Raw genomic sequence first — 14,413 nt, forward strand, 5'->3', positions numbered from 1 at the left:
ATATGCGAGTACTTTTTGATATACAGATTTCAGTTTGTTCCATCGCAAACCCATCAGTCATATGAAGTCCACATTCACTGTCTGAATGGCCTCAGACATGTCCTTAATGTCTTATGGACACAAGATTATAGTTGATATATAGTTTTGGCAGAAGAGCTAAAAAGCAACCTTTTAAGCAAATGGTTGACCTTTCATTCCAGATCCATTGTTTATGTCTCTGTGTTGTAGCCATCACAGATGCTGTAAAGCCATAGTCATATATTTTCATTTAGATCATTATACTCTTTTGACCTCCTTGTCTTCACCCTAACCTTTCCTTCATCTTTTATCAAAAGGTATTACAATAACCATCTTTAATCTAGCAATCTTCGTTTATTTTCTATTTAATTTTACATTGAATTTGTGAATTTTGCTACTCTTCTTTTGTGCATATCTCAGGTATTCTTAACAATTCTTTGAAGTTTTCCTTTAATTTTTATATATTTATATCTTGTACACATACCCAAATATTTGGACTGTAGCTAGTGCTAAAAGGTGAGTTTCACTGGGTTACCTCATGTTTGCTGTTTGTAACGTACTGGTTGATTTTGTATTTTAACTTTTTTCGAGAGTTAATTTTTTGTATAATTTTATATACTTTAAAATTCTGTTTTGCCAGCTGTCTATTCAACTTTTTCTTTTGGACCATAATTGGGATTTAATTTTATTTCCAGCCAAAATTTTGGCAGTGTAGTAAGTGCATGCTCCAAAAATTTTTTTTTAAAAATTTTTTTCTTTTTTTATTTACATTGTGCATTTTATGTACAAGAGATATTTCACTGAAGTATAAAACTTGATGCAAATGGCGGGAGATTCATAAAATCTCACTGACTTCTGAATGAGAGAAAACTATGCTAGGTAAACCTGTGGTTGCAACACAAAAGGTACCAGCTTGAGAGCTGAAGTTGGTTTTTGAAATGACATTTCCATTCAAACTCCCAATATAATTTAAATTAGGACTTCAATACTTGATCTTTCCTCTTTTTGATCTAATCAGGCAAAAAGGAAGCTCAGAGCCTCCAGCTGCAAGTTGATGCTGATTTCTTTATTTTGACCACATTAGAATTGCTATCTAAACCCATTTCTCATTGTTATTCGGCCATCCAGAGCCCAGCCAACATCCACAGGATAAACAAAAACCTTGAGCCTTCTCACCTGGAGGTTTTCTGGCGTTCGTGACTTGGGTAAAAGCTTTTCAGAATTTGTTGCTGTAGCAATTTCTTATTCTTGCTAACCTCAAACCATTACTTGCTCCCTGTGAAATGGGGCAGATTCTTTGTTAGTTTGTTGAAAGGGATATCGGTACACTTAATGCTTTTATTCCTCTAATTGCAGACTTCATTTGGACTTCCAGAAATTGTTGGTGTTTGCAGTGAAAGGCTGCAAAGTAGTCCATACACAAGAGCTGGAACCTAGGATAATCAAGTGACTGCATCCTGGGACCTCAGGAGAATCTGCAGTCACTCCAGCCATCAAAATGGGACCTCCATAGACCTCATAAGCCTCACCAGAGCTCTTTATGAGATACCTCAAGAAATGTCTTCTATTTCATGTCACCATGAAAATTTCATTTCTTTGGGTTTTTTGGGTTTTTTTTTTTGTGTTCAAGGCATGTGGAGGGGTTGCTGTATTTGTCAGTTATCTCACATAAAAGAGATGTCTATTGCTGGCATGTTTTTCACTTCTTTTTCAACCTAAGTGGCTGATGCTCATGATCAAATCACAGTTTCATTTTCCGTTTCAACTTTAGTATTCAACAATGTAGATTACTTTTTAGGGTCTTCTTTTCAGCTAATCATTGGAGGAAACATGTCTCCAAGAACAGTTCCTCACAGGCTGAAGCTGCTTATTCTTCAGGCTATTCAAGTGTTTAAGAAGGTAGTGTTTGTCCCAGTAAGAGTTGCTACTCCTGAAATCAAGGCCCATCCTTAGCTTGCAAAGTAACATTATGATTTCAGCCATCCTGAATTCAAGTATATGTAGAAACACCAATAAACCCTTGCTAGTGAAGAAATGGGGTTTGTGCTTGTTGAGGCTGCTGTTTGCTGTGGACAATTTTTTTCTTTCTTTCTTTTTTTTGGTGGAAGATGCAGTGCATTCCTCTTTCTCATCTTGCTTTTAAACCATCACCATTATTCATGTGTCATTCATTCTCAGGATATTCAGTATATCTTTCTATTTGATAACAACAAAATATGGAAGAAGTGATTATGTACCAAGATTTGATAGTGCCTTGAGAAAGACGAAAAATGGAAAAAGCCCTGGGTATGTATGCCAATTGAATTGTTTGAAGAGGGAGGAGACCTGGCAAAGCAGATACTATATGACTTATTTATATATTTGGCCAGGGAGCAAATTACAGAAGAACTGGGGAAGACATTTCTGTCCCACTTTATAAAGCTAAAGGTGATTCGCGTAAATGTGAAAACTATGGAGGTATAACGCTCATATATCATGTAGCAAAACTTTATGAAAGAATTGTAGAAAAGAAGTCAATCATATCACTGAACCTCAGTTAAGGTGAAGAACAACATGGATACAGAAAGGATAGAAAAACATATCTCATATTCACCCAATGAGACTTGTCATTGAACATCATGGCAATACAATAGGCCAATGTTTATAGCTTTTATTGACCTAGAAAAAGCATTTGACTCGGTACCAAGAAACCCCCTTACGGGGGTAGCGCCATCACTTGCACCTCATTCAGTGTAATGTAGGCATTAGTTAAGGTTCTTGCAGCGTACCGTTTGGCCCCTAGCTGCAACTACTTTCATTCCTTTTACTGTACCTCTGTTCATATTCTCTTTCTTCCATCTTACTGTCCACCCTCTCCTAACAATTGTTTCATAGTGTAACTGCGAGGTTTTCTTCCTGTTACACCTTTCAAACCTTATACTGTCCATTTTCGTTTCAGCACTGAATGGCCTTAGTTGCCCCAGTGCTTGGCATAAGCCAAAAATCTATATAAATAAAAAATAAAAAAAAATAAAAAGTACCCAGAAACAAATTATGAGATGTTGGGAGGGGTTTATGTACTTGGTGGTAGGTTGGAGACTGCAGTAAAGAGCACATACGAACTTTGCGTAAATATTGTAAGGACCAGATGCAAAAATAAATGGTTAGTGTATAAAGAGTGTCAAACAGGGAAGTGTACTTTCTCCACTCTTTGTTCATACTGGTATGCTTCTGCAATGTTTGTTTAAAGAAGTGGGACTAAGAATGAATGTAGGAAAAGCAGAAGTGTTACAGTCACTAAACAACCTCAAGCATCAACAAGCATCATGATAAGGAATGCAATGATAAAGGACACCTGCTCTTTTCAGATATCTAAGACGTGTGTTTACAGATAAAGGCAATAAGAAAAGAGAGGAAATCACTGAAAGAATAAAGAAATAACCGATGCTCTATAGCTATTTATCCATTGGTGATAGATGCGTATGTACAGAGAAGTAAGGAAAGCTATATTTGAGGGATTGGGTTATTGTTTAATACCAATAGTAACATAAAGATCAGAGAGCTGGACAGTGACAAGTAGACAGAAGTAGGATTCAAGCCTCAGAGAGAAAATCCTGAGAGAATAATAACAAAACAAGGAGAGATAGAATGAGAAATGAAATTGTTAGAATAGTAGGAGTGGCACCTTTGATGAATAATAATGAGAGGGACAGCTGAGATGGCTAGATCATCTAATGAGAATGGATGAAAATAGAATTGCAAAGAGAAGATGGAACTGGATATCTAAGGAAGGAGATTGAGAGGTATACCTCGTAAGTGCTGGAAGGATTGAGTGGAGGAGATCCTGACAAAGCTTAACATGCCAACAATTGAAGAGCTTAGAAGAGATGGAATATTTGAAAACAGAAGAAGATTGGAGAAGATGACTGACTCCACTGACAGGCTGAAAGCCTACCTGGGAGTGGAAATTGAAATTAAATCTCAAGAGACATACTACTGTGGAGTCATGAGCATCAGTTCGCATCCGAATGATTAGTTTGGCTCTGCACCCTGTTTTTTTATATATGTATATATGTATTTTAAGTCAAAACCAATTATGACTACTCTTTGGGTATTCAGCTACTTACAGTATTCCATGAGCTCCATTTTATCCATTTGACCATTACAAAGGTTTGCAGTCAAAACTGCTCTACCTCTTAACCTATTTTTTTGCTTTGGACTCGATGATTGATGGGCTTCATATGAAACTCTTCAGGAAATCTATCAAATATATAGTACTAAAAGCCCACCTTCCATCCACCCCTTTGTTCATGATGCTACTGCCTATATTCTACATAAAACAGTGAGGTGGCCTGCCTGCTTAAACAGTTGCTCATAGTAACTCTATCCCTTTGGTCCGCTTTTTACATATAAAAATCCAGAGGGAATGAAGTGCTCATGTAGGTATGAAGTAGTTACACATCTTGAACTGGCTCATAAAAGGACTCAGGTGAGGTCTAAGAGGTCCTATTTTGGATTTCTGGAATACTTTATATGATCAATGAGTTTGTATGAAAAGAAATGTTTTTTGTTAAACACTGATTTTTTACTTTTTGAAGTTTTTTTTTCAGTTGTGATAAGTTCACAGAGTTAGTTGAATTTTCTTTATTTTTTAATTTGTTTGGTTGTAAAGAGTTAAATTTCCCCTTGCTCATTTTACTTTTCTCTTTTGCAGAAGCAGCAGTACGTCGAGTCCAAGTCATTCACCTCGGTTAACAAGGCGTGCCGCAACTAGTCCAGGGCCGTTGATAGCGCCATCAAGACCACCTGCTATTGACAACTCTCCTCTTGTTGAACCAAATGCAAATAAAGTAAGCATGTTATGAATTTTCAGTTCTGAATCCACCTGGATCACTGTAGATTGTATGTAACTGAGGCAAGAGTGGAATAGCACCACTAATTCAATATTTAAAAAGAATTTTTTGCGTCCATGTCAATATGTAATTAGCAGTAAGGTTTGTTGCATATGTAAATTCCTTTTCAGTGCCAGAGGGTTCTCAACATTTTTAGTTTAAATATTAACCTGGTTGTGTCTCATTGCAATAACAGCAGCAATAAGAGAAGTTTGTACACCATTTTCTCATTACATTGTCTTTTGAGCTAACTAAACAGTGGTTACATAGAAGATACCTGTAATTGGTTATTTATTCTATTCATAAACATCACCATGAGATTTTGTAGATTTTTTAAAGCCAAGACATTATGATATAAATATGATGTATATAATGCCATTTCAACTCCCCACAGACGTAGGAGTGCTCACAAGTAAGCTTGCCTTGTAATTTGAAATGGCATTCTTTGCCTTAACAAGGCGACATATTACCCATATATTGGTAATGATGTTCTGAACTGTACAGTGGCTTGTTGTCATCAGTCTGTTCTTTGTTGAATTGAAAAAAAGCCATTGATGTAGATATTTACCATATAGCAACCTCAACTTTGTTGGATATGAGTAGTTTGTCAATGTCAGATATGAAACATGAATAAAAAAAAGCTAGAAATGATTTTTACGGGGAGAAGAGTTAAGTCTTGATCAGAAAGTTCAGTTAACATACTTAATGTTATTCAGTTAGGTTATTGTTTTTTTGGGATGAATCTCACCTACTGTTAAAGTTAGCTTGTATCTCTGTGCTGATAGGCGAGTCGGCACTCAAACAAAAGATCAAATGGCTGGCCAGGTGACTTGTCTAGTGCAGGTGTTCTCCATCAGTTTGTTTCAAATGTTTTTACCTCATCAGAATTCTCATTTTTCCCATTGTGTATAGGCATGTGTTGGTATTTCATGGCCTGGAGGCCTCCACTGGAATCAAGGGTAAGAACATCAGGTTCTGTGGAATGATTACTATATAAGCAGAATGTTGACTTTTTAGGAGATCCACACTGTTTTACGCTGACTGCAATGGTATAAAGTTTGATCTTTAGAATAGATATGAGGAAATAGGAATTTTTCAAAGGACTTTCTGCTCAAGTTCTTAGTATAAGAAGAGAAGGAAGCAGATAGATTGCGAAAGGAATTGGTTTAGGTCAGGTTATCAACCTGTCATTTCTCCCCCTTCTCCAGGTCCTTCATCTGTAGTTATCCACACTTAGTCTAGGCTTTATTTTTTGCTAATGCTTTAGTTATTACTGATTCTTCCTCTTTAGCTCTGCCTTCCACTCTCTTCTCAGTTCAGGAAAAGCTTATTGAGAATATAGAACAGGACGTAAACCTTATTTGTTCATACACGAAACAAACCTTCGGTCTTAACATTAGGATTTACTAGCGCCAAGCTGGAAACCGGTAGAATTAAAATTACACTTGTGAGATCCAGGGACTAATGGCATCTATACCAGGTCACGGGGCATGTATACCCAGAATGCCCACGGCTACCTGTGACCCATCAGTTATTTTCCTACCGCCTTTAAGATAAGACGTGTTACTGTCTATCTCATTTAAAGCCAGTTTTTTCAGTTTGCCCGCTTCTTTATCCATTTCATTTTTTTATTTTTCATTCCTTTTCTTTCTCCAAGTGTGATCAGTGTGTGGTAAGAGTGTATACGTGGTATGATGGAGAATTTTGCCTCAACATCGGATCGTCTACCGCTTCGAAGAGGAGACAAAGGAAATGCCCAGGAGTCAGTGGCTTCCCTTGTTCTAGGTTCCTAACCTCGGTGTCGACGGATCCTCATCCAACTTGTAGTAGGTGCAGGGAAAACGTATGTACGGTTTACTAATCCGTGTTCTGTTTGTCGCGGTTGGTCGGTGGAACAGTGGAAGAAGTTTCTATGGGAAAAGCCAATACAAAAGACAAAGGGGGTGACGCCTCTTTGGATGACCAAACCTTACCGGCTTCTTTTGGTATCGGTAATAAACCAGGCTGCTCCATATGTTTCTCCACCTGCTTTTGAATTGTCTCATACCCCTTCGGTTTCTCCTAGCGGCTGTATCGGAAACGTCAGGAGGGGCCTTGGGTAATTTTATGAATAATTTGCACTCTCCTTTGTTCCCAGCAAGTAGAGGGGAGATCCGCCATCTTTGTTCCAGGCTCCTGCTACTCAAGCGCATAGGTTAGATGGTACGTGGTCAGCACTAGGCCTACCAGGCTACCAACCTTGGATGGTCTGCTTGCGCATTATATGACGTAACGGTTTCCAGCAGGGTCCGGCAGCGCTGATGTTCCTCATCCCCCGCGGGCTTGCAATTTATGGGAATTAATGCCGCTGCTTCACCATCCCACTCAGTATTACAGCGATGCAGAACGTGGGAGGTAATTTTGGCAGCAAACGTGCGGTTACCAGCAGAAACCTCTCAGTCTCTCCCTACGAGAGCGATGACGTCAAAACATCGTCACACTCTGAGATGGCAGGCGTGATGACGTCACAGAACCGATTCTCGGCCTTTTTCGCTGCACCCAGACGCTAATACGCCTTCTGATCCGTCAATGCAAACTGTAATGCAGAAGTTACAGGATATAGAGGAGAGAATGAATAAAGAGAGACAAAAAGAAAAAGTGTGATTCGCCTTCTTCGTCTTCTTCCTCTAGTTCGGGCGTCATCGCTAAGTCCGATAACGTCACGGCGAGCGCCAGTCAGCGTTGGAGGAGGATTCGGGAGTTCCTAGCGGATCCTCGGGCCAAGAGGAGAAGAATCAATTCTTCCTCTCTTCGGACGAAGACTGTCATTTCCAAGTCAGCAAGAAGGTCGGAAAATCAGTGGCTATTAAGCACAAGGTTGCCAGACGAAGCCGTTCGCAAGAGTCCGAACAAGCGAGAGAGGTGACGGCCGGCGAGCTAGCGGCCGAGGCGGAGTTGCCAGTTCGGATCGCCAAACAAAAAACTGCGATACCTCTGGTAAAATCGACGTTGGCGGCGAAAGGTGCAGCAGAGGATGGAATGCAGGTCCCAGTTTTTCGCCCGTAAGGCCGTTTCAAATTACGTAACGAAGGACGATAAGGCTCCTATTAAAAGTACGAAAAATAGAGAGTTGGCAACCTCGGCGGATACGTTCGTGGAAGGCAGTGTCCGTCTGGATAGAAGGGGGCCGAGGCCGGGCCGGGCTCGCCGACGCTCGAAAACGATGCCAATGCTAATAAAGACGAACTTACCTCTGTCTTAAGGGAGACCTTCATCTTGGAGATCTAGACGAGATTCTCGCTCTAGATCCGTGAGCAGAGAAAGAGTGAGACGTTCTCGTTCCCTCCCCTGCTGACTATCTGGGATCGAGCCAACAGCGGCCAGCAAAGATCAAAGAGGCCGCGGCCGTAGGGGCAGGCAGCCGTGGAATTCCGGGCCATCTGTCAGAAGATAGAGGCGAGACAACATCTCTCGTGACGGAGATGGTACACTAGAGCCGGAGGAAGGAAGAAAACCAAGAGTTTCTGGCCTCGTATGCAGAGGTTATTGATTTGATTCGTCAATTCAATAGCCTTTCGGAGAAGACAGAAACACCGGCCAGTATGCTTCCTCCTGAATTGACATGGAGTTTGGACTAAAGACAAAGGGATACCAAGGTGTCGTATGAATTGCCTTGTTCGAGTCATGCGGAATCGTCTTGCAACACGTAAACGCAAAAGATTGCAGGGAGGGATAATTCCTTAAGATCTAATAGATCATTTAAATTTATTCCCCCTCCAATGATAAAGCAAAGGAAATATTATACGACACCGAAGGTCCCTTTGCTGTCTAGACAAATGAACCCTAATGTGTAAGGTTAAGGCCTGGATTAACCTTGGATCAGGTTAAAAAATGGAGTGCCCTTCGATGACGTACCAAGAGGCTGCCACGTTAGAAGCAACAGCTTCTTCTGTCTTTCAGGCTGCGTCCTGGTTAGACCTTTGGTCAACAGCAGCAGTGGCGAAAATTGCATCCTCGGAAGCAACAAGGAGTAGTGGATGAACCATTGTTCATTAGATTACTACAGTCAGGGTCCAAGGCGATTGCATACCTGACAAACGTAAGTGCCAAGTTTTTGGGCAAATATCCTGCTAATGAGGAGAGATGCAGCATTGGCTAGACTAAGCCGCAATGTGGATTTGGATTCCCTGTTAGCAATGAGGAATGGGGATATCTTGGAATCGCAACTACTGTTGCCAGAGGTCATACTGGAAGAAGCGATAGATAGAAGAAGGATGGACACTAACGATAGGTTGGTGCAACAGGCAGTTAGGAAAAACCTCTAACAGTCAAACTATTCCTTTGGAGGGAAGAAACAACAGCAGATGTCGAAAGAAACCAGTGAGACATAGCATCCCTAATAGAGTCACAAGACCCTCTTCCCAAAGAGGATAACTCATCGCCCTTTCACAATAGAAACAACGAGGAAGGGGCAATAGGGGAAGGGGGAGAGGCTCAAGAAGATAGGATGGGCGCCTCCCATTACTCGGCCACACCAGTGGGGGGTTGCCTGGCAAATCATGGAAGGTGTGGCAAGGAACTAGGAGCAGAGCAGTGGGTGGTGATGTTCTCAGGATCGGGTATTTGATTCCGTTCGAGGTACCCCGCCCCTGACAGATCAACCATTACCCCACGTCACTTATGCCCACAAATCTCAGAAGGCCACTATTCTGCAGGACGAAGTGAAGAAGATGATGGAAAAAGGAGCTGTGCAACAAGTATGCAGTCCGACAAAAGGCTTCTACAGCAGGATTTTCCTGGTACCCAAAGCCAACGGGGAGTGGAGGACAGTAATAATGACCTGTCAACGCTGAATCTGTTTATAAGGAAACCAGTTTTCAAGATGGAAACTCCAAAACGGTTCTACAAGCAGTCAGAATCGGAGACTTTATGCTGACAGTCGATCTAAAGGACGCATACTTTCAGATACCAGTCCATCAGTCTTCAAGGAAATTTCTCCGCTTCAGTCTTGCAGGGAAAGCTTTCGAGTTCAAGGTCCTGTGCTTCGGATTGACAACGTCTCCTCAAGTTTTTACAAGAGTGTTCACCCTCGTGTCGGCGTGGGCGCATGCTCAGGGGATCAGGCTGATAAGATATCTGGACGATTGGCTGGTGATAGCAAAGTCCAGGGAGAAATTACTCAGGGACAGGGCGCCCTCCTGCAGCTTTGTCACAGCCTAGGTATTGTGGTGAATCAGCAGAAGTCGCAGCTGATCCAAGTCAACGTTTGGAATATCTGGGAATGGTGATAGACACAACACAAGCCAAAGTATTCCCGACAGACCAAAGAGTACAGAAATGCAAACAAGTGGTGAATGCCTTTCTGGGAAAGCAGACACAGCCAGCAAGGACAGTGGCAGGTGGTGCTGGAATCCTAACCTCCCTGGAGAAGCTAGTACCACAAGGAAGGCTACACCTTCGGTCCCTACAATGGAGGATGAAGGAGTTTTGGTCACCAACAGTAGATCACCCGTACGAGCAAATTCCCTTGTCAGCAGAAAGTGAGGAAAGACTTGCTGTGGTGGTGGGTGGACGACGACAATCTGACAGTGGGTGTCCCCCCTTCAACAATCCTCCCCAGACCTCTTGCTGTTCTCGGATGCGTCACTAGAAGGCTGGGGAGCCCATATGGAGGAGTTGATGGTGTCAGCAAATGGAGTTGCAAGGACAGAGAACTATATAAACGTGCTGGAGTTGAAAGCAGCTTTCCTGGCCTCTAAGAATTCAGGGAGAGAGTAAAGGGACACTCAGTGGTATTGATGTCAGACAACACCACAGTAGTAGCTTATATAAACAAGCAAGGAGGCCTAGTTTCTCGGCAGTTACATGTGATGACAGTTCAACTTCACCAGTGGGCTATAGAGAACCTGGTAGACATCAAGGCCAGGTATATTCCGGGAAAAAGAAACATAGTGGCCGACAAGTTGAGCCGCAGGGATCAGATTCTGGGAACGGAGTGGTCCCTACACCAACAGGTAGTGGACAGGATGCTCATGTTGTGGGAAGGACCGATCATAGACCTATTCGCAACCAGGTACAACAAAAGTTGGAAGTGTATTGTTCAGTAGTCCCGGACGCAGAGGCAGTAGCAGAAGATGCGCTACAACACCCCTGGGACAATCTGGACGTGTACGCATTTTCCTCCATTTTGTCTAATCCGTCAGGTTCTGAACAGGGTAATGCGGTCTCAGAACCTCAAGATACCTGGTAGCCCGTTATGGCCGAAAGCAGAGTGTTTCCAGGACCTACTGGAACTCTTAGTAGATGTGCCAAGAGAGTTACCTCCATGGAGCAACCTTCTGTGTCAGCCTCACGTGGAGAGGTACCACCAGTCGTGAAGTCCCTATCGCTTCACGGGTGGAGACTGTCAAGTATCTCCTCCGAGAGCGAGGGTTTTCGCAGAAAGCAGCACTCAGATGTCAGGTAATATCAGAAAATCATCTGCGACAGTATACCAAGGGAAGTGGTCAGCATACTGTGATTGGTGTCGTAGGGGGGAACGTGTCTCCACTCGGTACCCACTATTCAGCAGTTAGCAGACTTTCTGATATATCTCAGAACAGAAAAACATATGTCTGTATCTGCAGTGAAGGGGTACAGGGCTGCTCTAGCCTCAGTCTTACGAATGAAAGGAGTGGGACATATCGTCTTCATGGGAGTTGGCCATGCTGTGAGGAGCTTTGAACAGTCATGCCCACCAAAGGAGCTAAAAGCCCCAGATTGGGACCTGACCAAGGTACTGAGTAGTCCTGACAAAACAAAACCCCCTTAAACGAACCACTAAGGCAAGTCCACGGATAGGAGCCTGACCCTGAAGACAGTCTTCTTATTGGCCCTGGCTTCAACCAAAAGGGTGGGGGAGCTACATGGCCTCTCATATCTCATAAAGCACTCGAGAGGTTGGAGATCAATGGTGTGTGAGTTTGTCCCAGAATTCGTGGCAAAGACCCAAAATCCAACAATAGTAGACGGCAGATTCGACTCCTTTACCATACCTTCCTTGGCAGACTTTGTAGACAACGACAAAGCTGAAATGCTCCTGTGCCCCGTCAGGGCACTAAGGGAGTACTTAAAGAGAACAAGGCACCTCAGGCCGGGGTGCCAGAGGTTGTTCGTAAGTACAGGACGGAACAAGAAGGAAGTGTCCAAGAATACAATATCATTTTGGCTAAGGGAGACGATCAGAAATGCTTATACTGCAGAAGACAGAGGGTCAGATAGCCAGGTGGGAGCTAGAGCTCATGACATCAGGGTGTGAGTGCTCCCTGGCATTTAAGAAGAACATGTCTGTGGATAAAATTCTGAAAGCTGGCGTGTGGAAGCGCCAAACAACTTTCACCTCATTTTATTTGAAAGATGTTGCCCATAGATCCTTGGACACCTTTTCCTTGGGTCCAGTGGTGGCGGCCCAACAAGTGATATAGTTCATCCAGTGCCCCTGGCGGGTCAGTTTGCGTCTAGTCTAAGATGAAGGTATGAAAGTAGAATGAATGGGATGACTGGTCTTTTTTTTTCTTTACTACTTTCTTCCTACTCCTTTAACTACGGGCAATATGAAGGAGAGTACCGTCATGTGCTGGAACGGACTAGATGCAGGTGAGATGGCAGCCATACTGTGAAGCTATCTTAGCTGATGATATACTTTTCAGTAGCAACACACCCCTCTGGATAATAAGGAAAGAGGGGGGGGGGGTGAAGGTGGATCCAGTCGCAAGGGACAAGAGTAAAACCAGTAGAAGGGTATCTACACCCAGGTGGGAGGAAACCAATAGATCCGCTTATATCTTTGTCCTAGGTTCATTGTCCATTCTCTAGAATTTCCCTATATATTCGGAAATGGATAAGGTGGCAAACTCCCAGTCAGTTGTAGAGACTTACCTCCCTCCAATAGTAAGTCTATCCTAATGTTAAGACCGAAGGTTTGTTTCGTGTATGAACAAATACCAAATTTGTAACTAATTTGTATTTTTCATGGTTTTGGTCAGTACAGATTTGTCTGAATTGGTTAAGGAACTAGTCTTGGTACTCCCAAAGTGTGCAATTATTTTCACATTCCCTTATAAGAAGTAAGGTGTCGGTGCCCTCTCCTGTCTGTAGCCCAAGCCTAGGACTGCCCTGCAACATTTGGAAGAGTCTGCATCCAGGGAACTGGGCCGGTTCTTAGAGTGAGTGGATCTGTGCTTTGTCATGCTCATAGTCTCATATTTTTGCTTTAGCTGAAAGAACATTTTCATAAATGGTAATCTTCGCTACATATGACTTCTGCCATCATTAGAACCCAGCGTGAGTTTGTTAGCACTAATTGGACTAATTATATAGGTATAGAAAGTTTTATGAAAGATTATGTCTGTTGTGAGTTTTACTTATTCTGATTTTATGTCAACTCAGTCAATTTTTTAACCAATCTCTTCATCTTTTGCCCATTCTAAATTTTTGCATGCTAGCTTATTCCTTTTTCTCTGTCAAAATGTACTTATTCCTTTTTCACATACTTTTTCTTTGGCTATTGGCAAATCTCTTAAATCTGCCTCGATTAATGTTTCTCGTCAAAATCTACCATGGTTACAATATCTTCTCTTGTTTCCAAGCTAATATTATTCTAGTTACATAGCTTTCTAAGCATGTGTCACATGAGAATGCTCTCAAGTCTGTTGCAGCAGAGGGACTGTTCATCCACATGTTTGATAGTTGCAGTTGGATTAGAGAGCACTCAAATGTAGACTTATTAGCATGCAGATTAACAGGAGGCAATCAGACGATTACTACTACTTTGAATGCCTTCAGGCTTGAGCAGTGGATGTGTTTCTTTAAGTTTGGCCTGGTTCAAACACCTAAACCTTCCCCCATATCTACTCTAAGGAAGTATTGAGCAAATTTCAAGTACAAAAATTGCTCAGTGACTCTTGTGGAGCCCTGGTAGCCTCAGAGAAAATGATTTTCAAACTTTCTAGCTCTCTCAGTAGATGTCTCATATTCTTCCAGTAAGGGGAAATTGGCTCAAACTACAGAATTCAATGCACTTCCACTAACTTCTACTCTCACACTTAACCCTTGGAGATGCTCGACTTTCTCCTCCCAGTAAGAGGAGGTATCATAGGTTCTATCCTTTATCAAATGGAAAACAACCGTGTAGCCTTGTGTCAGAAGCAGCAGTATATGGATTGCTTAGGGTGCCATTCTAGAGGAATTTTCAACACCTGGAACCTTTTAGACATCAAAGTTTTATCTGTTTTCTTAGATATAGTAAGACTTTTTCGCTGTTTACTATCAAGGTTATCGTTCCATACTTTCCTCAGTATTGTGTCATGTGCTTTTAAGATCTGGCTGATGATCAGCACCTGAACTTTAGTGTTGAAATCAGTTAAGACTGAAGCCCCTTCTACTTGGTATCAGTCTCTTCTGTGGAATTTAGATGCAGGTCTAAATTTATCTGCAGATTCTTTTGAGTCTCTGGAATGAGTTCTGTTGAAATATTGCTATGTAACCTTCTTTTATTTAGCACTATC

The 14,413-nt window shown here is 42.1% G+C and overlaps 2 protein-coding genes across 2 annotated transcripts in view; one reads left to right on the top strand and one right to left on the bottom strand.

Moving 5' to 3' along the window:
* Positions 1-14,413, bottom strand: part of LOC135205492 (ubiquitin carboxyl-terminal hydrolase 32-like) — a gene marked incomplete in the record, with an annotated part of 352,787 nt that overhangs the window by 263,585 nt on the left and 74,789 nt on the right.
* The window catches only part of LOC135205861 (ubiquitin carboxyl-terminal hydrolase 32-like), a 42,253-nt gene that overhangs the window by 8,889 nt on the left and 18,951 nt on the right, over positions 1-14,413 (top strand). The window contains exon 3 of the mRNA XM_064237112.1: positions 4,712-4,847. Within this exon, the coding sequence (XP_064093182.1) occupies positions 4,712-4,847 (136 nt within the window). The remainder of the gene's footprint in view (positions 1-4,711; positions 4,848-14,413) is intronic.

This window comes from Macrobrachium nipponense, chromosome 24, assembly GCF_015104395.2.
Source record: "Macrobrachium nipponense isolate FS-2020 chromosome 24, ASM1510439v2, whole genome shotgun sequence".
Taxonomy (NCBI): domain Eukaryota; kingdom Metazoa; phylum Arthropoda; class Malacostraca; order Decapoda; family Palaemonidae; genus Macrobrachium; species Macrobrachium nipponense.